At 46.0% G+C, this 25,256-nt stretch overlaps 1 protein-coding gene across 1 annotated transcript in view; it reads right to left on the bottom strand.

The window, feature by feature from the left end:
• Window positions 1-949: 949 nt before the first annotated feature.
• ZNF469 (zinc finger protein 469) overlaps window positions 950-25,256 on the bottom strand; it is a 37,329-nt gene continuing 13,022 nt past the window's right edge. The window contains exon 2 of the mRNA XM_056810692.1: window positions 950-15,601. Within this exon, the coding sequence (XP_056666670.1) occupies window positions 2,478-15,386 (12,909 nt within the window). The 5' untranslated portion in view covers window positions 15,387-15,601 and the 3' untranslated portion in view covers window positions 950-2,477. The remainder of the gene's footprint in view (window positions 15,602-25,256) is intronic.

Below are 25,256 nucleotides of genomic sequence, written 5' to 3'. Positions count from 1 at the left end.
GTCCCTGAGAGAAGTGAACTCTATTTGGGGAAGTTTTGATTCAACAAAATATTAATCAAATATCTCCTCTGGGAGGAGTGTGTGTGTCTGTTGAGGCAAGGTGGGATGTTGAAAGGGGGAATGAGTTTGATTTCAGCATGGAGGAATTTTTCAGGGAGAGCATCTGGACAGGAAGGGCAGAACCTGAAGACTGTGGGCCCGGAGGGTTTGGTGGTGGGGTGAGACAGAAAAAGTAGAATTGAGTACCAAACATAACCTTTGTTTGGTTCTCAGTTTTGCCATGGGTCATCCTTGAGTTTGAGCAAAAGAGGAAATTGATATTATTGATCACGGTGAATTTTGAGTCATGCAGGAAGGTTGGCAATGGGCATTTCTACTCCAATAAAAACTCACAGTGTCAGCTTTTCCTCACGATGGCTGCCATGTTGATATTGGTGCCCTCATATGGGCAAGTCAGCCTTGAGGTCTGGGAAGGGGTACTTTAAAAATAGCGACCTCACTAGATTTCTTATAAAAAGATAAGAGTTGGGGCAGCTAGGAGTCACAGTGCATAGAGCATCAGAGCTGGATTTGGGAGGATCTGTGTTCAAATCTGACCTCAGACACTTCCTAGTTGTGTGACCCAGGGCAAGTTGCTTAATCCCAATTGCCTAGCCCTTGCCCTTCTGCTTTAGAGTTGTTACTAAGATAGAAAATAAAAATAAAGAAATTAGAGTTTTCCAGCAGCATTAAAAAATCTCAGTAGAGGAAAATTTCTCTGGCTAGCCCAGAGAATGGATGGACAGAGGATTAGGAGTGATGAGAAGCGCAGCTCCAAAATAGACACAAATGGGGGAGTTCCTCTGAAAATACAGGCTGACAGCTACAGAGTTTGTGCTTGGTGTATGTGTGTGTGTGTGTGTGTGTGTGTGTGTGTGTGTGTGTGTGTGTGTTTTCCAGGACAACCTCCTAGTTCCATGTCATACTTTATTTAACAATATTAAACAGGCACTTTAGATAGCACACATACAACATCATAAAAGGCAACTTTTGCTCAGTTTGCTCTCTCTGACAAAATATCAAAATAAAAACTTTTGACATAGACATTGCACCCAAGGTAAAAATTTTTAATACATTACAATGAATCTTAAAGATACACATGAACAGAATAAAGCTTCTTTTTTCCCCCTTCTCTTTTTAAATCATTTAAAAGGCCAGGCGCCACATACTCTGTATTGTGTCAGTGCATAAATACACCTCCTTGATCTGGGAGCTCAGGAAAAGAAGTCCTAGGTTTAGTCATTTCTTTCATGGGCTGCTTTGCACCTGAGTTTTTCTTTTAGATCGCAGAGTCTGGGTGTGTACCCTCTGCTAAATATGACAGAACCTTAAGTGATTGTGATTTGGTGGAGAGACCAGTGCAATGGGACATTCACGATCTGGTTTCTCATTGGTCTTTCTCCTTTCCTTTCCATTCAGGCCAAAGTGTGTCCCAATAGTCATTCTTGGACCCCACCTCCTCCCCACCACTTTCTTTTTTTCTTTGAAATCAAGGAAGTCTGTATTCACATTTAAAGAACGAAAATAGCACCGGGAACTGTGTAGTTAGAGAGCTGATGCTTAGAGCTGCTAACTTTATACAGTGAGAGAGGTTAAAACCGGTGCTTTCAGGGACTGTGGAGACAGCACCAGTCGGTGGTGGCAAGTGAGCCCAGTTCTCTCCATTTTCCACATGGAAAAAAGTTCGTCACAAATTTCAAGGTGCGGTTTGAGTCAACTGGCATTTTCCATCCATTTGCAGCATTTACAGTGGTCAAATAACGGTACCGCTGTCTGAAACGAGAGGGCTCACTCAATGTCAAGGCTAGATTATGGGAACTTTGCTACGCAGGGAATGACTGTTTTGAACAGAAAGCTCTGCACCCTCCCTCCAATTTCATTTACAGGGCTGGGTGGGTTGTATTTCTAAGAACATCAACAATAATAATAACAATAACAAAACTGTACTGCTTTGTCAGTTTCTAATTAGATGCATTGTAGAGGATAGTTTGTGCAAAATCGTCGACTGTTTGCCTTCTACAGTGTACTGCACCTTACGAATAAGACGCACGTGGAATGAAGTTCATGTCTTCAAGTACTTTGTATAAAGATAACCCAGACCCAGTCTCCAAGGGAGCCCAGGCTGGCCTGTACCCTTGTGACCTCAGCACTTCTGCAAGAAAGGGATTGCTCTTGACAATCCAGGCTGCCCAAAGCGATTACAATTTTAGTTCATGAAAATCATCAGACATCAAAGTCCCAGCATTTGCATGAGAAATCAGGTGAGTTTCAGAAAAGATTAGTAGACACAAAGCAAACTATTTCACAGAGACAGCAGTGCAGTTCAATTAAGCTAGACAGAGAAACCATGCTACACAGATGAATGGAATGCTTTGATCATTTCCCCCTTGCCAAGCCTTCCATGGCAGCTGAGGATCAGCACAAGTCACTTTCATAAATTACTCAGAAGTATCTCTTCTTAAAGGAATTTTAAAGCTAGTTAATTTTTGCCCAAACAGTTGGCTTAGGAGATTGTTCTGGGATTCAACTGTCCTGTACTTGTGAGTTTCAGCAGGTTTAGCACCTTGGACAGTTCTACCCCTCTTTTGAGGGCTGTGGAGGGATGAGGGAGTTCCTTTGGGTACTACCTCCCGGAAAGATTTTCTCAAGATCCCTTTCTTGCATTTGGTGTTCCTTTTGTGGTGGTGAGTTTCTACCTTCTTCTGGTTGTAAGGGTCAGGTACGGTTTTCTTGAGCTGGCTGCTTGTCGCTGATGGTCTGGGTTTGGACACTCTGTTGTCCGGAGTCCCACGCCTCCTAGAGGATGGCATGGAACCATTATTACTTGCCCACTCTGCTTTCTTCAAGTTCCTTGGGCCTTCACCCCTACCCATCTCTGGAGCTTTCTTCTTCTTCCCATCACCCTTAATGTTCTCTCTGGAGACCAAGCTTCCTTTGTGCCCCACGCTCTTGCATTCTTTTTGCCTCTTGGAGAAACCTTTGGTGGAGATGCTCAAAGCTGACTTCTCAGAGGATATGCCAAGATCTTTGTGGTCTGGCTTAGTTGGTAACAGGGATGTTTCACTTTTGAGTTGGGCACTGGTGGGCTTTGGTTGACTACAACCTCCTTCTTTTACATTGCTCCCAACATTGTCCTTTGCCTGAGGACTCTGGTTGGGCTTGGCTTTCAGTGTGGTGGGCCTTGATCCATCTTCAGGACAGGGTGTACTAGAGGCTGCTTCTCTGGGGACATGATTCATTGCAGTTTTCCGTTGTGGGGTTGAATCCTTGGTGACTCTGTTTAGAATTGGTGATGCTGTTCGGTCCTTGAGGGGCTGTGTAGAATGGGGAGTCTTAGTACAACTAAGTTTGTTGGAACTTTCCTTTTGGGACACTGTGGCACCCCTGAGGCTACTCCCTGTGCCTCTCTGGGGTTCTTTGGGCCATGGAGCCTCTGTCTTGTTGCTGTGTGATGTGGAGATTTTCTTCCCTGTCCTGACCAAAGGATTCTCATTGGTTGTATGTTCTGGAGAATCTAGATAGCCGGGTGTCTCTCTGTCATCATTCATTTTTGGTTTATCTCGAGTATTGGTATGTCTGTTTTGTACTGGGGTCAGGTGAAGTGCCATATTTTCCTCAATTTCTTGGCTTCTTCCAATTGGAAGTGTAGGCAGGTCTTGTTCCAACTTGCATGTTTCTGAAAGAGGAGTAGGGCTCCTTGGAGGGGAATCAACTTTTGGTTCTTCTGGGCACAGCAGTGGCACACTTTGACTCTCCTTGTATCCTACTGGGATGTCTGAGAGAGGAGAATCTGAGAGAGGGGATAGACATGGTGGAGGTAACTGTAGGAGCTCAAGGGGACAGTCTTCTATTTTGTCCAAGTGGTCAGAGAGGCAGCCTATCAGGTGCTCAGGTTTTTCTTCATCGGACAGTCTTTCTGGGGAGTTAAGTGTTTCCTCCAAGAAGGACTTATATAGAACTGGGGGAGACTTGTCACCCAAGTCAGGGCTGTTGCCAACACGATGAACTAGTGGTCTTGGTGTCACCTCTGCTTCTGGTCCTGGAAGGCTGATGGGAAGTGTCACCTTTCTCTTTTTATGGGGTGGCATGCTCTCCTGGGAAGTGACTTCTTTTTTCTTCTTCTCTCTTCCATCTCTGGACCCAACACCTGGTCTCAACACTCCCCTGAATTTGAAAGTCCGGTTCCCTTCTGCTAGGTGCTTCTCCATGTGCCGTTCATACTGTTCCTTCTTGGAGAAAGTGTAGTTGCACGTGCTGCAAATGAAGGACTTTTTGATGACATGCATAACATCAGCACAGAGCTCACATGCATACAGCGTGGTGTGCTTGATTTCCGGCTTTTCCTTCACACCATGCTCCTGGCTCAGGTGGCCACGGAGCTCACGGGACTCCTTGTAGAACTTGGGACATCGAGTACACATATAGATCTTCTCCAAGCTGTGCACTACCAGGTGACGCTGGAGTTTAAACGGCTTGGGGAATTGCTTCCCACAGTGGTGGCAATCCCTAGAGGGGTCTTTGCACTGGGGGTGCATGGGGGCTACTTTTGAAGGGTGTTCCCCACTAGGACCAGGATCAGGAGACCCTACTTTGGGAGAACTGGATGAGGCAGTGGTCACAGTAGGGAAGTTGCTGTTGGCAGGAGTGTTGGTTTGAGCCAAGGGCTTGTTCTTGCCACTGCCTTCCATGATGTCTTGACTTCCTTTGGATTCTTGCTCTTTGGGATCTTTGCTCCCTTTACTAGTAGAGCGCTTGCCTCTGGAGGGCCTTGGCTTCCGATTCATGATGGTGTTCAAGAACTGAGTAACTGCATTGTCCTCGCCAAAGCATGTGGGCAACCCTGTCATGCATTTCTGAACTTGACCTTTCCGAGCAAACTTTGCAGCATGTTCTCGTAGGTGTTCGTTGTACATCCAGACATCTGAGATCTCCTTAAGGCACATGCCACAGGCCCAAAGGCCTACCTTGTTCCTGGCATGCTTCCCTTTTAAATGTTCCTTTAATTGTTCCCTAGAACTGAATTTCCTCTGAACACACATGTAGCATGTTGGGGGAGGAGATGGGTTGTGTGTGAGCTTATGAAAGTCCAGTTCTCCCAGGGTGAGAAACCATTGGAAGCACACTTTACACTTATAGTGCTTTTCTCTTGTCTTGATGGTCATGTCACTCCGACTTCTTCCCCTTTTCCCTTCTTCTTCTTTTCGTTTGTTAGGTGGGATGTGCTCATTCGCCTTCTTCTTGAAACTTAAAGTGCTTGGGTCAGACTGGCCTGAACAGTCTTCACAAGTGCTAAAGAAATGCATGTCTCTCATTTCAAACTTTGTGCTCAGCAGCTCAATGTCAATGGGATGAAGTTCTGGGGAGCCTGGGTTCCTCTGAGTATGGCCAGGATAGGTCTCTACCTCCAGCTCTGGGGGCTCAGGACTCACTTCTCCCAAAGAATACTCACTCTTAGCTTCCATAGGTGACTTGAAAGACATTTCGTTACAATGATCCAAGACTTCCAGGTCATTCCAAACAGCTGGTGATATGTGCAAGTTGGGGATGGCTTCCAACCGATTGTTTGGGCAGAGATAAGTCAACATTTCATCATCATCGAGGTTGAGGCCCGTCTTGTTGTCACTGTCTATTTCCCTGTCTGGCTTAGGAGCTTCTATGCCAGGACTCAAAGACCAGGTGTCATTCCCATGGCACATGTCCAATGGGAAGGCATCATGGAAAGACATGGACTCATAATTACAGGGGTCCTCCTGGGTGACACAGAAAGAATCAGTGTCACTGAGATCAGATGGTAGGCGAATGGAGAACATCTCTGTGGATCCCACCACCTGGCTGCTGGCCTCTATAACAGGTTTGGGTTTCTTGGGCCCCTTTCCATAAACACGGGTGCACTTTCTCCGGGAAAAGTGATCGTCCCTTGGGAAGAGAAGAGAAAATGTGGCATCATCATCAAATAAGTGCTGTAGGTCCACTTTGGTCTGATCTCTGACGAAGGGCTCTTTACTCTGCTCTCCCCTGTTCTTGTCCTGGGCTTCTGAGTCCATCACATTGTCCTCTGAGAAGACCTGGGGTAGACTATTGGTTGTTATAGTTTTTCTTTTTTCTGGATCTGAAGCTTCCAAGGGCAAGTCTGACTTAGCAGGACTTGAGGATGCCTGCTTCAAGGGCAAATCATGCTTTTCCAATATGCCTTCTTCTAATGTCCCCCTGTCCATGACATATTCCTCAACATTCATACCATGAGTATCTTCACACATCTCATTATAAACACTGCACAGCTCTTCCTCTCTGGGCTTCAGGAAATTGTTTTCCCAGGATTCTTCTGAAACCTGGATCTGGTCTCTTGTTGATGGGCTCTCCATCCTCCCTTGACTACTCATCGGATCACTGAAGGGCTTCTGGCCAAGTGTCTCTTCTGTGAACAGTAACTGGCTGCCCATTTCATCCAAATCCTTGAAAGTCTCATGGACTGGTCTGGCACTAAGAGATGGCTCGATAGAATAAGACCAGTCCTTCCCCTGTGGTAAGAGGGAACTATTTGGCTGCCCAGGATAATTGGCCATGGAAAATGATGAACTTGTGTCAGGTCTATCTAAAATCATATCAGGAGAAATGTCTGGGATATTCTTCTCCAACTCTGAAGCCTCAATGCACACATTTTTCCTTGGGAATCTTTTCACTTGCTTTTTTCTCACTCTCCTAACTAATTTCCCTTCTGAATCACTGTTTAAATCTACAGTGTCTTTGTTTTGGCGCTTTCTCCCTCTTCGCCTTCTGTCTGACTTTTTAGGACTGGGCTTCCTCCTATGTGACTTGTCTGATTTCCCAGGCTCCAAGGCCTGAAGTTGTGTCTTTGCTTTGCCATTCACCAGGTCTGAGTGAAGGAGTTCCTGGGTCAATGGAGAAGCTGCAAACCTGGGGCCACTTAGCCCCGAGCTGGCCTCCTCAAGTTCTTGGGTGTTGGGCTCATTCTCCAGAGGTGGTCTGGGATTAGGGCTGCTGTTCATTAGTGAATTACATGCCTTCTCTTTCATTGTTATAGCTTTCTTAGAGCGGTGCCTTGATATTTTTGTTCCCTTTTCCAAAGGAGCTGAGCTAGATCTGGTTGTTTTATTTGGCAACAAGGTGTTATCATTCTTTATCCGATGTTTCACAGCTTTGTGTCTCATCAAGCCTGGTTTGGATTTGAAGGACAAGTTGCAGATATCACATGTGACTTGTTGATCATTTGACTGTGGGGGACTTCTTTTCCACTGGCCATTCCTCAAAGACAATGGCTCCTTTTGCAATTTAATCTTTTCTTGAATGGGATCCAGGTGGCTTTGCATGCCACCAGTGGAAGGGTCAGGCAGATCATTTCTGCGGCTTTTAGAAGGATTCGTTCTTAAACTGTCCTTTCTTGGGGCCACACTTGGAGAGGCAGAAGTGAATGAGTTCACCTCTGTTACTGCTAAAAGATGGACATTCTCTGGGTCCCCAGTGTTGGTATCAGGAATCTCTGTAAGTTTAGGGCTCATAACTACAGAAAAGGTCTCCTCTTCATTGCTTTTAGCTTTAATTTCTTGTTGAGAACTCAGCTTTTTCTTTACTTTAGCTTCCCTGCTACTCAATGAGTTCCTGGGGCCCTCTGGGTAGTCTTTGATTTCCTCTCGGGAGTGGACACTAAGAATCACATCCGGGAGGGATCTCGATTGGTTTTCCTTGTGATGGGGGCATGCCAACTCCATGCAGGTACATATTATGGGTATTCTTCTGACCACATCATTCTGGCCCAAGTGTGGAATATAAGAAATGGTGGAGTCATGTGTTGGTGTCTTCTGGGAGGAGTCCTTCTCTGGGGGAGATGATGTAGCATGGCTGAAGTCAAAGGGAATAGGGGAGGTCCTTGGTTCTTCTTCTCTGGGCTCCACTTGGTTATCTAAAATATCCTCCTCTAGATAGTGTCTGCCATTGCCAATTTCAGCTTGTGAAAGGGAGATCTTGATGCTCTGAGGGTCCTGAAATACTGGTTGAGGTGAATGACTGTCTTCACCAGTGTTCTTTTCCTCTGGGCTCTGTGCAGGGTTACACTCTAGACTTTTCTCAGAATCGCAGATGCTTTCCTTCAAAGATGAAGGTGTTGATTGGTTGTTTGGTAGTGCACCATCTTCATCTTTTTCAACTTGGGCATCCATAATTTTCAGGAAGCTTTCAGCTTCATTATCTTGAAGACATTCCTGGCCAGAAGTCACTGCCTCCAAAGGAAGGCCAAGGGCTGAGTCCTTTCCTGAGGGAAGAGTCTGAAGCCCCTGTCTTGGAGAGACACTGGCCTCTTCTGCAAATGATGCAGAAATTGTTTGGCCTTTCCAGTGGTCCTTCTCCAAGTGGTGCTTGGTGTGTGTGGAATAAACTTGCACCTCAGGGGACTTCTCAGGGGTCCTTTTGCTTTCATGAACAGAAGGGAACTGCTTCTCCTCATTCCCCCAAGCATTGCCTTTGCCTCGTGTTTCCTTAATTGCATCACCTAATACTGCTTCCTCAAGAGAGACAGGGATTAATGGGGATTGTTGGTGCTTTTTAAATGTCCAGTTTGCTATGTTGTGCTCTTGCTCTAGCTCTCTATTGGGTTGATCTTCCTTTTTTGTCAATTTGGCCACTTGGGAGTCAGATGCAATATTGAAAAGGGAAGGATCGGTGTCTTGTGAGATGTCATCTGGGCAGATGTGAAGGTCACCTGGTTCTGGGCTCTGATGTAGCTGGGCTACCTGATTTTGTGCCTTGGGGCTCCCCATTTTGGATTGCTTTGCAGGGAATGATTCTGTTTCACTGAGCGATCCCAGATTTCCATCTATCTCTGGGAATAGCTGAATTCCTACTGTAGTAGTGAGACATGTTTGCCCACTTTCTATGACTCCATTGATAACATTGTGACCACAGGCCATGTGCTCATCTTCCTGACCTTCCCCTTTCATATTAGAAGGGCTGGTACTTGGGATTTGAAGACTGGTGGAGAGTAGCTCTGTGAGGCAAGAGGGCATTTTTTCTTCCTCATTACTCTGGACCGTCCTGGCTACAAAGAGCTGAAGTTCTTGTAAGGGATTCACTGCTGAACTCTGGGATGCCAGCACTGTCTCATCACTATGAACTGAGTCTTTGGCCAAACTCAGCACCTCAAATAATGAGGCTTTCTCTTTGCCAGCCTTCTCACAGATGGGCAGCAGAGGATAAGAGACTGAAGCCCCAGCCTCCTCATTCCCCTCCAAGATAGACTCCTCTTCGCTGTGAGGGGAAATGATGGTACTCTTAGGAGTTTCTGCCCTATTTACTTTCTTTAAGGTATTTTTTTCTGAGGTGTTGAAGTTTCTGGCATCAGAAGATGAGGCAGTGTCTAGAACCGGAACACAATCATCCCGAAAACCCATTTCAGATTTCAAATGATTGCCAAATGCTTGCAGCTCAGGGGGCTCACTGAGGGTCTGAGCCATCTCATGTGGGTCTGGAAACATGTCTTCTCTAGTTTTTCTTGGAAGAATCTGTAGGGGATCTTGTTTATTCATTTCATTAGCTTCCTTGTTTTTAGAACTTATAGACTCTTGGATGGGGCTGCTCTTTGTCAAGCTCTCTGCAGAGGCTAAAGGCTCTAACTTTTCAGACACATTGGAAAAGGAGGAGTTAGCACCAATGAAAGATTCATTTTCTACCTCAGGGCAGCTGATCTGCTTTGAGATCTCAGATTCCTGGAGCTCAAGCTGAAACTGGTGACAAGTCAATGGTGAACCAAAAGGATTTAGAGTGACTGTATCTTCATGTGTGTTTGAGGGTATGCCTGTTGCCAGTGGGTCAAATGATATGGTGCACGGCCAGCTTTCCTGATGACTTCCATAGTCTCCATCCATGCCACCCACTGCTTCTTTCTCCTCACCTGAATCTGGGTCACTGTGACTTTTGGCTGCTATGAGATCTGCACCCTCAAGACTGGTGAGTTCGTGGGCCAAGAACAAATGCTTCTCATGCTCAGGTTCTTGCCCTAGAGGTGAAGGTGAGAACTGTTTAGTTGTTTCAGGTGCATCCAGAGCAATAAAGTGCTCTGGAGACTGTAAGACTCCAGGCGCTGCCTCGTCGAGTTTGCTGGTCTGAAGCTCACTTTCCAATTCTGTGACCAGTCGCTTGATCTCCAGTTCATCCTCTGACATGTTATTCATAAAAGGTACATTATAGTCTTCTATCTTTCCCGGCAAAGGGATTTGGCCAGGAGTCACAGTTCCTTCATTGGGAAATTTCTTCTCTAATGATTTTTCCACTGAAAGGTCAGGAAAACGGCCCATGTCATCAGATAGGACTGGTGACACTTCTTCTAGACCCCAGTCTTTTTCATGGAGAAATGAAGGGTACGGTTGCTCAAGCTCAGAAGGTTTGCTTGGGGAGGTGCTCTCGCAGGCAAAGGGAATGTAACTGACCTTACTGGGGGACATGCTGCTATAGAGAGGAGTGTCAAACCCAGCCACAGGGAGGCCACCAAATATAGATGATGAATCAAAGCTCAGTGGGGGAGAAACTTTGCCTGGTTCAGATTCTGTTACATAAGGTGAAATCTTGGAGGATGTGGGCTCAAAGACATTGGAGCTGGTGTCATCCTGACCCAGGTACATGTTTTCTACATGGGCTGCCTCCAGGACTAAAGGTTTTGAATATAAGTTGCCATCATAATTATCTGATAAATCCTTTTGCCTGGGGGATGTTTCATTATTGGTGTTCTCATAAGAATCGTGACCTTTGCTAGAGAGCATAATCTTGATGGGATCCCCATTAAAACAGCCAGTGGGGATGGCAAAGTCTTTAGGATCTATACTGGGGTCATGGTTCTTTAAATACTCCATGCTGGCTTCTGTGTAACTGATATCCATAGAGTTTGAAACTGGGGAGGAATTAATTAATTCTCTAGTTTGGTACTTCAGTGTGCCCCCACTGAATGGAGAAAATGGAGGTTCAAGATTCTGGGTGGTGTCTTGCAAAGTGGATGGAACTGGACTTTCAGAGACTTCCTGTGGCACCATGTCAAAATGAGTTCCTCCCATTTTGGCCTTTGTGGCTGCCTTTTCATTGCTGCTCGTCTGATTGGGTTTGGAGGTTATACTTTCTTCACTTTGCATCGTTTTGTCTTTGGCTATAGGTTTTCCATTTTCATCTATGTAATTGGTCAGTGAAAAATTGGTCTTGCTACTTGGTAGGAGCTTGGTTCTAGTTGACAATGCTTTGGCCACGCCCTGTCTCTTGTTCTTTTTGGAGAAGTCTTCTAGCAATGGGTAGTTTTCTGTTGGACTGTGCTCATGGCTGGGGAGCTGTGGAAGTCCTGCTGGAAGAGGGAAGGTGTGGTCAGAGTCATTTGGACTCCTTATCTCGCAGACACTTTCCTTTTCATTGTCAGAATTTCCCTTCTCAGTGCTTTGGGATCTTCTCTCTATCGTGTTGGTCAGATTTGTGCTTTGGTCATCACCAGGGGAAGGCTGACAAACCTTTTCTGAGCCCAGGGACATACTCTCTTTCTTATTTCCTGCTTCATCAGTAGGGTCCTTCTGAAAATCCCGACATCTCTTTCCTCCCCGTCTCTGGCCTGGTTCCTTTTCCCCTTGCTTTTGTCTGAAAAAGTTGTGTTTGGGCCTGCCGTTGATGCTGGAATTTTCCAACTGCCCTTTTCTAGGTGAAGTCGGAGGGCATCCTTTTCCTTCCTCATCAGAATCAGAGATGTAATCATATTCTCCAAACTGCCCGCTCTTGGCTGTGGGGACAGGCTTTGGTGTCACTAGGGAGAACTGCATGATTCGGCTGTTCTTAACTTGTAGTTTATGTGGCTTGTTTTTCTGCTGTACGATTTTATGAATAAGTTCTTTGCTCCAGGTACCATTTCGAGCTTTCCTCCTCTTCCCTTCCTTCTTTGAAAATTTGTGCCTCTTAGGACTCCTGGGTCCCGAATGTGTGTTAGCTATTTCATCCTGGCCTTGGCCATCGGGGTCTGAATCAGGGCTGCTTTTTCGGGGTTGTTTTCTGAGTTCCCTTGAGCTTGGCCTCCTTGTAGGAGGTGGAGTGGAGGATGTCTTGCTGAACTTCCTCCTTGGCCTCCCTCGGCTTGCTTTCCCCACTTTACTCTCTCCTGTTCCCAGGGGATCAACAGGAGTCAGTTCTTTCCTGTACAGACTAACTCTTTTCCCCCTACCCCGTTCCCTTGCTTTGCACGTCCTTTCTTTCTCAGGGGGCAGCTGCTCCGCAAGTCTGCTTTGGCTCCTACGCCTGGTCAGGTAGCCTTCTTCACAGTGACTAGCTATTTGGGCTGGAGGCCCTTGCCCTCCATCTGGGACCACATATTTGGGCTTGGTTTCAGGTCCTGCTCCTTCCTTGGTCTTGTAAGACTGGCTGGTGGCCAGCCCTTTGGTGGCAGACAGTTCCTCATCAGTGAAAACGTCAATAAAGCTGCTGTCAATCTCAGGGTTGTCCGATTGGTACTCGAGGCCATTCAGTGCCTCTGTGATCAGGCTATCCAATTTAGCATCCTCTATCTCCAAATCGGATGCCGTAAGAGACAAGGAATTTGCAAAGAAGTTTCCTTTTAAGGAGTCCTCTTTGCTTTCTCCCTTGTTCTCCCCATCTAAAATGAAGTCAGCAGATTTGTTGGGACTGAGCAAATGTGAGTGGGGATCGGAAGATCCCTTGGGCACTGTGAGCCCAGACCCAGGCTGGGGAGTCCTCAGGGGGTCTGGAGGGCGCTTTCGGCTCTCAGCGGGTCTTGAGCCATCTCGCATGTCTGTCAGGAATGCCGAGTGTAAACCGCAATACTGCCGATGCTCCAGGAAGGAGGCCAGGTTACTGTAGTTCTGGTCACATTGTTTGCAGGTGAGCAGCACATCCAGCTGATCCAGGCTTGCACTGCTGATTGAGTTAGCTAGGAAGTGATGGGAGGAATAGGGGGGCAGCTCGCCTTCGAAGCTGTCCAGACCTGCTTTGCCGACATCAGCCACTGCTCTGGGAAACTGACTTTCCTGAAGGCATTTAAAGAGGCTTTCGTCCTTTGGTCCATCTGCAGGGAAAGGAAATGCCTTGATGTTCTCAGATGGGTAAGGCATGGGAATGTCCCTCGATGGGTCTGGAGAGTGGAATGTCTTGTTCTCCTTTGGGTGAATGGGGGGCTGGAAGTAGGAGGAAGGGCCAAGAGGGACTGGAAGCTGGCTCTCTTCTGAGCTATGATTAACAGGACTGGTAGACAGGGGCGAAAGAGAGGAACAAGTGCTATTGCTTGTGGGATTGGGGACCGGTGAGGGCAGAGGGGACTCAGCTGGAGAAGTTGCTGCTAACCCTGGTGGGGGCAGGGCCAAAGAAAGCTTGGAAGCTCTTCTGGGTGAGGCCTGAGGTTGGCCCATCCCAAAGAACAAGGGTTTGGTCCTGGGGTCACAGGAAGGAGAGCTGGCTTCCTTCATCCCTTCGTAGGGATAAATGCCAGCAGGGCCCCCATTTAGGTGGATGGGCTCACTTCTCTGGACTACAATCTTTTCCCCAGCCCCAAGGATCTTCCCAGGATAGCTTGGAGGGCTGGACAGGTGGGCTGTCTTTGAGATCTTGCCCACTCCTTGCCATTCAGATGTGCCTGGAGGGAAGGGAAGCTTTTGGCTGCTTAACTGTCTTGAGGGTTCAATTCGGTTTGGAGTAGGCATGGCAGGGTTGAGATGAATCTGTTGCCACATTACCCGGGCACCCTTTTGAACATGGGGCCTCTGCTCAGCACTAGTCTGGCATTCAAAAGAGAACTGATTCCCAACACTGGAAGCAGGAGGAGGAGCAGCAGCGGCAGCAGCAGCGGTGGTGGTGGTGGTGGAATAAGGTGCTGAGTTTGGGTCTATTGTAGTAAACGTCTTATTGCCTCCATCCCACGACTGGGCCCCCTTGGAGTGACTCTCGGCCACCATGGAACCGTCCTTGTCCAAAGGCATGGAAGATGGGCTCATGCCATTGGCCGGGGAACCTCCAAAGACTTTGTTTGGAAAGTGCACTTGGGGCAGTGAGTTCTGTGGTATGTTCCTTCTAAGAGCGTTACTTGGCATGGGCATCCGGGGGCTTGGGATCCTGGTTTTTGCTGAGGATTGCCTCTTTGTGACACCTTTGGGCATGCTACCATGTAAACTTGTTGAGAAAATGCCTTGGCCTTCTAGGAATGGAGTTGGATTTTGGTCGTTAGCACCAGAGGAAGAGATAGCACCATTCAGGTCAGGGGGAGGGTCTCCATGCCCCTTGTAAGAGGGCAGAGGGGATGGAAGCTGAGCTCCTTGAGTCTGTGGATGCAGAAACGGAGTGGACTGCGAAGGGAGTGAATAGGCCCGGCCTTCTTGGGACAGACTGTCAAAGGAACCCTTGTTCAGGGGGTCTTCCTGCCAGTCCCTCGAAGAAGCGTGAAAGACAAATGCCCCATGGTGAGCTGCCAGGGAAGCGCCCACGTACTCTTGGCTGGGAGCTTCGACAGGGAAAGGCTCGGACACCTGCAATGGATATTGAAATGGCACAAAACAATGGGTGCTGGATTTGCTGCCCTCGGGGAAGGGGCATGGCTTGGCAGGGGCGACATCATAGTTAGCACCTGGGAAGCTCTTCTCAGGGGAAGGCCAGGAGCCAGCCCTGTGGACCTGGAACTCCAAATAGTGTGGCGGCCTGCCCAGGCTGGGGCTGTCCGGCGGAGGCTCCTTCCTGCTGTGATGTGGGTGTGTGGTGGTGGGGGCCTGTGAGGTATAGTTGGTGGAGGTAAGGCTGGAGGGAGCCTCCTGGAAGTACCTGTTGAAGCCAACTTCTTCTTGCTGGAGCTCGGCCTCACGCTCTGGGAGGCTGGGGACGTTGAAGCGGTAGCTCCCCGAGGCAGGCCTCTTGCCGGCCTCTAACTTTTTTGGCGGGGTGACTTTCTGTTGTGGGTAAGCAATGCCAATGGTGGGGTTGGCTCGGGAGTTGGCGATGGTGAGCCTGTAGAGCTGGTGTTGGCCTCGTTCCCCTTTCCCAGAGCGTCGGGTTTTCTCCCGGACCCTGCTCTTTCCTGTGGGAGACTGGACAGCCCCCTTCCCAGTGCTCCATGGGCCATTACTTAGCAACTTTGGCCGATTGTGGAGCGACTTGAAGTCAATCTTCCCAGCCTGCTGTGGTCTGATCACAGCCTCCCTTTGGCCGTGGGGCTCTTTGTCCTTGATGCTAAAGGGGGAGGTTGCCTTGGGCAGTCCATCAGCCTGGGGGCTGTTGAGCTCCCCTCCTTCCAATCTACCATGACATTCAAAGTCCTTGCCTTGCTCTTTGGAGCTGGGCTCAGGATCCTTAATGGAATAGACATGCTGTGTCTCTCCCTTCATGGTACTGGGGAAGGGCAGGGCTAGAAGGGACTGGCAGCCCTGGGATCCTCACGAATGGATTCTCTCTCTCCAGGCATGGTCCCTCAGTTCCAAGTATCTCAGAGGAGGCTCTTGGCCAAGGGTAACCGGGAGCTGTCCCTGCTCACGTGCTCATCTCTCCAAAGACGTGGGCAGGCAATTGTGGCAAGGGCTCTTCTCATACTTCCAGACAGAGCCTGAAACGAGAGGATTGTACCGGTAAGGATGGGAAATGTGGAAACCAGCAGGTTGGCTGTGGAGGACACAAGAGTGAGCATTTACATGACTCTCAAAGGCCTGCAAAGGGCTTTGCACTGATTTTTTCACTGGATTCTCACAACAATTTTGGGAGCTAAATGATATTATTATTACCGTTTTATAGATGAGATCCCTGAGGCTGAGAAGGATTGAATGACATGCCCAGTTCACACAGCTAGTATATAGCTGGGGCTGGATTTGAACTCTGGCCTTTCTGACTGCAGGCACAACCCAGCTCTTTATAGCCAACTAAACATCTAATCAGTGAAAACAAATTAAACCAGCGGACTGCGAGACAAGATAGTCCCGGCTCTGTCACTTGCTGGCTTATTTAACCTAGTTGGACCCCAGATGGCATTGGAGTAGTTGCTGTCCAAGGTCTTTTCCAACCCCTGCACTTAGAAAGGCATTTAGAGACTAATTCAGCCATTCCTTTTTATAGATGAAGAAACTGAGGCCCATAAAGGTTAAAGGATTTACTTGTTCAGTGTCATTCACATGGTATTAGAGGTAGGATTTGAACCCATGTAATATAAATCCAGTCAGGACCCTCTTTAGAGGCAGCTGGGGAATACAGTGGATAGAATTCAGGACTTGAAGTTAGGAAGACCCAAGGGAAATGCTGTCTTCAAGATGTACTCATCTCTGTGACCCTCAATTTCCTCATCTGTAAAATCATGAACAATAAGACTACCTACATTACAGGATGGTTATGCTACCTCAGTGAGATACTGTACAGAAAGTGCTTTGCACACCTTTAAGTGCTACGTAATACGACTTGCTATTACTACTTTGTAGCAGACGAACTCCCCATTAAATAGGAATCATTAGTTAATCTCACATTTCTAGAATTCTTTGAACTATTCAAAGCCCTTTCCCAGTCACCACTTCATTTAATTCTTATGAAGAGATTGTGGGGCAGAATGGACATAGCTCAGCATCTTCATTCTATGGGCTGAAGTACAGAAAAGATGAGTATTTGGCCAAAGTTGACATGGACCTCCTGACTTCCACCCAGTGTACTTCCCACCATGCCATGCTGCTTCCTGGACAGAGTCTTTTTTTTTAAAAAAATTAGCCTTTACCCTCTATCTTAGAATGGATTCAAATATCTGTTCTAAAGCAGAAGAGTGGTAAGGGCTAGGCAGTTGGGTGTTAAGTGACTTGCCCAGGGTCACATAGCTGGGAAGTATCAGAAGTTAGCTTTAAATCTAGGTCCTCCTGACTCAAATCCTGGCTCTCGATTCACCAAATCACCCAGCTGCCCCTGGACTGAGTCTTTAGACATTTTACTCCTGAAATAGAAGCTGGAGGCAAAACTAGCATGGCGATGGTGGTGGTAGTGGTGGTGGTGTGTGTATATGCTGCTTTAGCTTGGGGAGCTTCTTTCCTTTAGTGGGGGATGAGAAGAAGATATTTTCCCAGCCCTATCCAGATGCACACCTCAGGGAGATGCTTGCTCAATTGCCTGGGCCTGAGTGGCCACCCCTCCAGATTTAATGGCCATCAAGACTCTTTCCCAGGGCCTGCCTTTCATGGGACCTATTGTTGCCAATTTGGTGCCTGATTTGGGTACAGCAAGGGGGTTAGTGGAGATGAACGATCTCTCCAAAAGAACAGACTCAGTTTTTGAGTCCTATTTCTTGCCTTCCTCTGCTTTCCAGAACCTCCTCTCTTGTTGGCATATTCCCTTCTTCCTTTGGTGTTCACTGATGCCTACCTTTCCCCCAAAGACATCAATGTTGCTTGGGACCCTCCCTGAGACTGGTTAACTTCTTTCATACACACTTATGCAACTAGGACTGGGGGTGTCCCCTGATCCCCAATGCCACTTTCAGACTTCCTTTTGACACTGTCCCTCAATAACCACTGCTCTTTTTTATAGGATTACTCCCCACTGTAGACCAATGGTCTCCAAAGGTGCTCCTGTGTCTTGAGGTGAGACCATCCAGAGAGGTATGCAGATGGCCAATGAGATGGTGGAACATACTCAACCCTCACCACAACCACTCAACATTTTCTTCTCTGCCTCCACATCTTGGCTAGAACCACTTAATGGAAACCACCAATATTTTCCCTCCTACACCAGCACGCGCATGCACACACACACACACACACACACACACACACACACACACACACACAAAATTTTTTTTAAGTCCTTACCTTCTGTCTTGGAGTCAATATTGTGTATTGGCTCCAAGACAGAAGAGCAGTAAGGGTTAGGCAGTGGGGGTTAAGGGACTTGTCCATCCAGGGTCACACAGTTGGGAAGTGTCTGAGGATAGATTTGAACCTAGGACCTCCCATCTCTAGGCCGAGCTCTCAATCCACTGAGCTACCCAGCTGCCCCATTCATACAAAATTTAAAGCAAGAGAGAAGCCATGACTGCTTCTGGGTCCACTGCTTCCACCAAGCACAGGCCAAGGCTGCAGGTTGCCCTCCTGATCTTAGGGCAAGATGAATAGGACTCAGCCTCCAACAGCAGGCACGACAAGTGAGGGCAGTGAGAGTTTGGACCAGCCTGGACATTCTTATCCTATGGCTAGGTGGTAAAGCCAGCAACCCACCATCACTGATCCCCTCCATGCCTGGTCAATGTCCATTAGATGACCAAGTCACTTCTGTCTCAGTGGTATCCTTTTCAACCTTGCTTTTTGAACATTGTGGCACCTTAATAATGCTACTATTTTTTAAAAAAAATCCTTACTTTCTGTCTTAGAATTAATATTGTGTATTGGTTCTAAGTCAAAAGAGCAGTAAGGGCTAGGCAATGGGGATTAAGTGACTTGCCCAGGGTTAAATAGCTAAGAAGTGTCTGAGGTCAGATTTGAACCCAGGACCTCCCATCTCTAGGTCTGGTTCTCAATCCACTGAGGCACCCAGCTGTTCCCAGTGCTAATATTAAAAAAAATACATTTTATTTTTTAAAAAACCTTGCTTTCCATCTTAGAACCAATACTGTGTATTTGTGTCATGGCAGAGGAATGATAAGGGCTGGTCAAAGGGGATTAAGTGATTTGCTCAGGATCACACAACTATGAAGTATCTGAGGTCACATTTGAACCCTGGACCACCCATCTCTTGGCCTGACTCTCGGTTCACCAAGCCACCTAGCTGCCCCTAATACATTTATTTTTTCCCCAATGAATGAGTACTTATTTTCTCTGGTAATTAAAAAAAGGGTATTTTCATTTTCTTTTATACATTTAATTTTTTATGTAAAATTTATTTATTTATTTAATTTAGAATTTCTTTCCATGGCTTCTGTATTTAATTTGATTCAGGAAATATGTATCAGGCACCTACTTTGTCCCATATGATGCACAAAATCTTGGAAACACCAAGAAGTCAAACAAGCAAGATTGGGGAGGGAATCATGCCCAGAGAACTCCCCTGTCCATTGCAGGTGGCCATTTATTTTTGATAAGTAGAATGGAAGCTCTCTCAGGATAGGGGGTGTCTCGTTTTTGTAGCTTGTTGAATAACTGCTTGTTGAACAGACTTAAGTGAGAAGGAAAGATCTCTTCTAGCTGGGGTTAAGGTTTCACAAAGAAGGGATTCTTAAAATATTTGTTTTAACCCTTTATCTTTGGTCTTATAATCAGTACTAAAACAAATAGGCAAAGGGGGTTAAGTGACTTACCTAGGGTCATACAGCCAGGAAGCCTTTGAGGTCATATTTGAACCCAGGACTTCCATATCTTGGCTTGGCTCTGTATTCACTGAGTCATCTAGCTGTCCCTACATGAGGAATTCTTTACCTTTCCTTTGTGTACCATCCCCCTTTGGGCAGAATCTGGGGACCCTTTCTCATAATTATGTTTTTAAGTGCATCAAATAAGATACCTAGGATTACACATGCAAGCTCCCAATATTCATACACACACATACCACCCCCTACATGTACATGTACATGTCTATGCAAACACACATACAGAGACATATAACTTTACATGTATGACCCTATTACATAGCAATGCAGTTATTAAAATATTGATCCCCCCTCCAAGTTCACAGACCTTCCTGCATGACAATAGAAGGAATCTCAGAGGTAGCTGAGGGTCGCCCCCTCATTTTTCAGATGAGGAAACCCAAAGTCATTGGGATTAAGAGAGTCCCCTGAGGTCAACAGTAGCCCTTGAGTTGGCCCTTGAAAGACCATCAAAGACAGAGATAGAAGCTGGGGAAGAAGATAGTGATATCACCGGTAGAAAAATGATGCCTGTTCTATTTTCCAGCGTTCCTGGTGGAATCCCGCTCTATCTCAGCCCATTTCTCAGATGTGTTTTGTTCACGGCTAAGTCCCACTCTTATTTTTTCGGTTAAGTTGACCAAGTGTTTCTTATTGCTAAGATTTTTTTTTTCCATCTCAGGAAATTGTCTAAAATTTCTGCCTATTCTGTAAATTTTGAGGGGAGGGTTGGGTGGTGTCAGTTGAGGTGGTTTTGGTTTTTTGTGGAGGAGGGGAGTATAGAATTGACTCATCAATTGCTCTTTTAAGTTTTCTAATAGATTTTTTTCATGTGATCATTACTATCTATTATGTATGTATGTATGTATGTTGTTGTTGAGTAGTTTTGGTTGTGTTTGACTCTTAGTGACTCCATTTGGGGTTTTCTTGGTAAAGGCACTAGAGTAGTTTGCATTTCCTTCTCTACCTCATTTTATAGATGAGGAAACTGAGGCAATCAGGGTTAAGTGATTTGCCCAGGGTCACACTGCTTATAAATATGTCTTGGGCCAGCTCTGAACTCAGGAAGGAGACTTTCTGACTCCAGGCTCAGTACTCTATCCACTATACTACCTAGCTGCCCCACTGGTGTATGTACATTCATAAAAATTAATATCATTAAAGTATTTTGAGAGACTGGTGGAAAAAATAGGAATTTATTGATTAGGTTAGCAAATAACCCTTGAGCACTAATGAGAGCACAAGCAGAGGGGGAAAGATGTCTGTTTCCCTCCCCTCTTTTCTGAGGAGGGTTTGTAGTCAACCTACCCCAGTGGCGATTGTGAGACAGATCTCAACTGGTCTTGCCTCAGGAAGGACAGGATTCAAAAACTGCCCAACACCCCTCCTGTTATGGTGTTAAACCAAACCCAGAGCTGACTTATACTGAGGAGTTATTTTGATGGGAAAAGGTAAAAGTGTTGAAGGAAAATGGGAAGAGGCTTCCCTGCCAACCAAACCCCCAGCAGCTGGATCAAGGGACACGTGCCCAAGCCCTCAAGTGTCTCAGCCCCTTTCCAGCTGAACTGCTCTATTTATCTCTAAGCTAACATGCCTTATCACTAAATCTCAAATCAGTTCAAGGAGGGATAGGAGAGACCAAAAGAAAGAAGCAAGAGGGCTGGGCTCAGGGTTTTCTGTGAGTCTTTTTCTAGCTCCTCCTCAGGAACAGAGATCTTGCTGGCAGGTGGAGGAAATAGCATGGATTTCTTGGGGAATACAGCTTCAGAAGCTAAAGGCAGGAAATCTGGGTCCTCTCGAGGCTTTGGGGTATCCCTTAGCCACTCAGAACTGAACTTCACAGCTCTCCGTCCTGAATCAGAAGACTCAGGGCTATCCAGAATTCTCCTCAGCCAACTGTGGGTTCTCTCCCACAGTCCTTTGCTGTGCAAACTGTCACTGCAGTGCCTGTCAGTCAAAGCGTAGGATTCCAAAGGTCTCTCTCTCCAATCTCTACAAAGGGTAGGCATGGAAGGGTTGTAAACTCTATTAGTGGAGGAATTTCCAAATCAATGAGTTCATGGATACGTTTCAGTATTTTAATACCTTCAGATTGCAAGTTCAAAAACGTTTTATTCGGAGGGTTGGATGATCAATAAAGTATGCCGATGACTTCTTTAGACCACTGGGCCTTCCCCTTCCCCATTTAATTTGTTCTCAGTGCAAGAATTCCTAGGTCTGGCTCTGGCTGCAGGATCTTTTAAACGTCCAATGAATAAAGACAGGCAAAGCCTTCCAGGCCAGCATGATACAGCAGGGGTTCTTAATCTGGGGACCATGAATCTCCAAGGCACTGAAAGATAGATTTCGGGGAACTATAACCCTATTTGAAAGTATTTTGATACTTGTATTTCAACATAACTGGTTTCCTTTGTAATGCTATACATTTTATTTTATGCGTTTAAATAATTGTTTTGAGAGGGTGCTCATAAACCTCCCAAGGGATCGAAGACACAAAGCAGGTGAGGAGCCCTTGTTATAGAGAATTCTACAGGTCTAAACGTGTTAGAGTGAGGGTCTGCTATCTCTAAATACATACATAGGCTTCTCCAACTGAATGTAAATTCCTCAAGGGCAAGAAGCATTTCATTTTGATGCCTGTAACCTCAGTATCTAGCGCAGTGCCTCGTCATTCAGATGCTTCAGGATTGAATGGATGAGTAGAGGAGAGTGACTCATTTAGGCTAAGGTGCCATGTCATTCTTAACTCTAGCTGGGTGACCTTGAACAATTACTTTCCCTTGCCTACTTTTACTCTCTTTACCTGCTAAATGAAGGCAGATGTTCTCTAAACTCTCTTCTGGCATTAACAACCCAAGCCTCTTATGACTTGAGATGGACAAAGGGCCATTGTATTGCAGGACTTCATCCCATGTCTTTCTGGGATGATCTGGACCATCAAGTACAGAGTGATTGCCCATTGGAGGTTTCTCCCAGCTCAACCATTCCAAGGGCACTGTTCCCATTCTATTCCACTTGCTGACCAGTAGAGGGGCTTCTTCCTCTACCCAGAATGTGGCTCAATCGGAGTGGGGCTGTTGTTAGTTTCAGGAGCCACTTGTGTCTACATTCTGAAGCAACCTCTTCATCCTTTTGGTAGCAGTGCTGGAATAAGGGGTGGTGCTGAATAGAGGAGGGCTCAGATTCCTGTCCCATCAAAGGGGAGGCCTCAAGAAACAATTGGAGAAGTTTAAAAAAACCCTTATCTTCCACCTGAGAATCAAAAACATGTATTGGTCCCAAGGTAGAAGAGCAGTAAGGGCTAGGCAATGGGGGTTAAATGACTTGCCCAGGGTTACACAGTTAGGAAGTGTCTGTGGCCATATTTGAACCCAGCACTTCCTGTCTCTAGGTCTGGTTCTCAATACACTGAGCCACTTAATTGCTCCCATTTGGGGCATTCTTAAACTTCAGCTCCATAGACTTTGCTTCCTTCTTCTTCTTCTATTTACGGAACCCCAACAGGCAACCCATGTCTACCCTTCTGAGCAACTCATCATGCTTTAGATGTCCCACAACAACAAATAATCATTATTATCATTTGTATTGGAAAGAGCAATGGATTTGGAATCACAGGACCTAGGTTTAAATCCTCATTTACCCTTATTTATATCCTGAGCTTAATTCAGTGATGGTGAACTTTTCAGTGACCAAGTGCCCAAACTGCCTCCTCCACCCTGCACCTGACCCCAGACAGGGGAGGGAGAAAGTGCTCCCATTGGGCTGCTGGGCAGAGGGATGAATGAAATTAAAAATGTCCTCAGGCATGTGTGGAGAGGGCGTACAGTCCAGCCCCCTGCTGGCTTTCTAGTAGTGAACTCTGTACTGGGGTGAGGACGACAGTATGTGTGCCTCTACAGAGGGTTCTTAGTGCCCCTTTTGGCACATATGCCATAGGTTCACCAACATCTTCTCTTTGGACTTCAGTTTCTCTACCTATAAAATGAGGAGCTTAAACTAACCAATCTCTAAGGCATCGTTACAGATTTAACACTTACTCTCCTTATATAGTGTGTGTGTATATATATATATATATATATACATATATATATATATGATGGTACCTTAAAGTTTAAGAAACACCTTTATGCCTCACTGGAGCACAAGAGCCTAATAATTCTTTTTTCCAGCACATTGTGGTTTACAAATACTCTCTTCCAGTCAAATGAGGTACATGGTGCAAGGATGCCTATTTCCATATTATGTGGGAGGAAACTAGAATTTAGAGAATGGTCACATTGGTCAAACAGCTTGTGGAGCCAAGACCCAAGGCTCACTTTTTCTGACTCGTGCCAGCACTCTCAAAGATATATGGTAGAACCATTGGGGCAGACTAGCTTATCAAATTGTTGTATGTGAATAAATGGAATAGTACCATGTTGCAAAAATGGGAAAGATTATTTACAAATAATAATTATGATTATGAATTAGGATAACAGATAGCATTTAAAGAGTGCTTTAAGGAGTACACACTGCTTTACCTAAGTTATTTCATGTGATGTAAAGGAATACAGGGAGACAAGAGTGAACATATGCAGAGTGAAGGAAGTAGAAGCAGGATGCCAATTTACACATAATGACTCTAATGATGGAGATGAGAAGAACACCTACAACAAATGGAAACTGAGTGTGTTATAAGTATAATGACTGTTTGACTCCGAGATATAACAATGTGCTTCCCTTCCCTCTCCTCCTCCTTATTCTCTTCCTTCTTCTTCAACTCTTACCATCTATCTTAGTATCAGTTCCAAGGCAGAAGAGCAATAAGGGCCAGACAATTGGGGTTAAGTGACTTGCCCAGGGTCGCCCAACTAGAAAGTGTCCTCCCTTCTACAGGCCTGGCACTCTATCCATTGGGCTACATCGATGAAGGTCTGGATCACTCATACTGTCAGACTTCATTGATAATGTTGATTAGTTTCCCTTAACTGTTTTTCCTTCTATTTTTTGAACCTTTGCTTTAAGGGATAGATCTCTAGGTAACAGAGAGGAATGTGGGGGGTGGTATTGAGAAATAAAGCGATAGAAAAGAAAAGCTACCAATCAAATTTTTAAAAAGATTTGGGAGATGCACTAGTTCAGGGGAAGCTAGATGGCTCAGTGGATTGAGAACCAGGCCCAGAGATAGGAGGTCCTGGGTTCAAATTTGACCTCAGACACTTCCCAGCTCTGTTATATTGGGCAAATCACTTAGCCCCAGTTGCCTAGAGAAGTCATTAAGCCAGAAAGTAAGGGTTTGGGGGGGGAGGGGAAGAAAATTACTGGCAGGATCCATAAACACTGGTTTGGGGAATTCAGGGGCAAATTATTTTATTTTTAAAAACCCTTACCTTCCATCTTGGAAACAGTACTGTGTATTGGTTCCAAGGCAGATTTGAATGGAATCAAAACAATGTGTATAGATTCTGAGGCAGAAGAGTGGTAAGGGCTAGACAATAAGTGACTTGCCCAGGGTCAAACTGCAAGGAAATTGTCTGAGGTCAGATTTGAACCCAGGACCTCCTCTCTGGGCCTGACTCTCAATCCACTGAGTCACCTAGCTACCTCCACTTCTCTGGATTTTAAAGAGTGGAATAGTGGGAAATCTGTTGTATTTGGAGTCAGAGGTTCTGGTTTTGAATTTTGTCTGCCACACACTGCTTGTGTGTCCTTGGGTAAGTCACTTAACTTTTCTAGGTTCCATCTTCCTTCTTTGCAAAATGAGGGGGTTAGACTAAATGAACTTGAAGGTCCCTTCTGGCTCCAAGTCTATGAGTCTAGAATCTGTAAAATGGGTATAGTCATTGTTCTGCTATCTTCCTCTTAGAGCCATTGTGCAGAAGGGTCTCTGTCAACTCTCAAAGAGTACCAATCCCTGAGT

The sequence above is a fragment of the Monodelphis domestica genome, chromosome 1 (assembly GCF_027887165.1).
Source record: "Monodelphis domestica isolate mMonDom1 chromosome 1, mMonDom1.pri, whole genome shotgun sequence".
Taxonomy (NCBI): domain Eukaryota; kingdom Metazoa; phylum Chordata; class Mammalia; order Didelphimorphia; family Didelphidae; genus Monodelphis; species Monodelphis domestica.
Note: the sequence above shows the minus strand (reverse complement) of the source record. Positions and strands in the feature narration are given on the sequence as shown.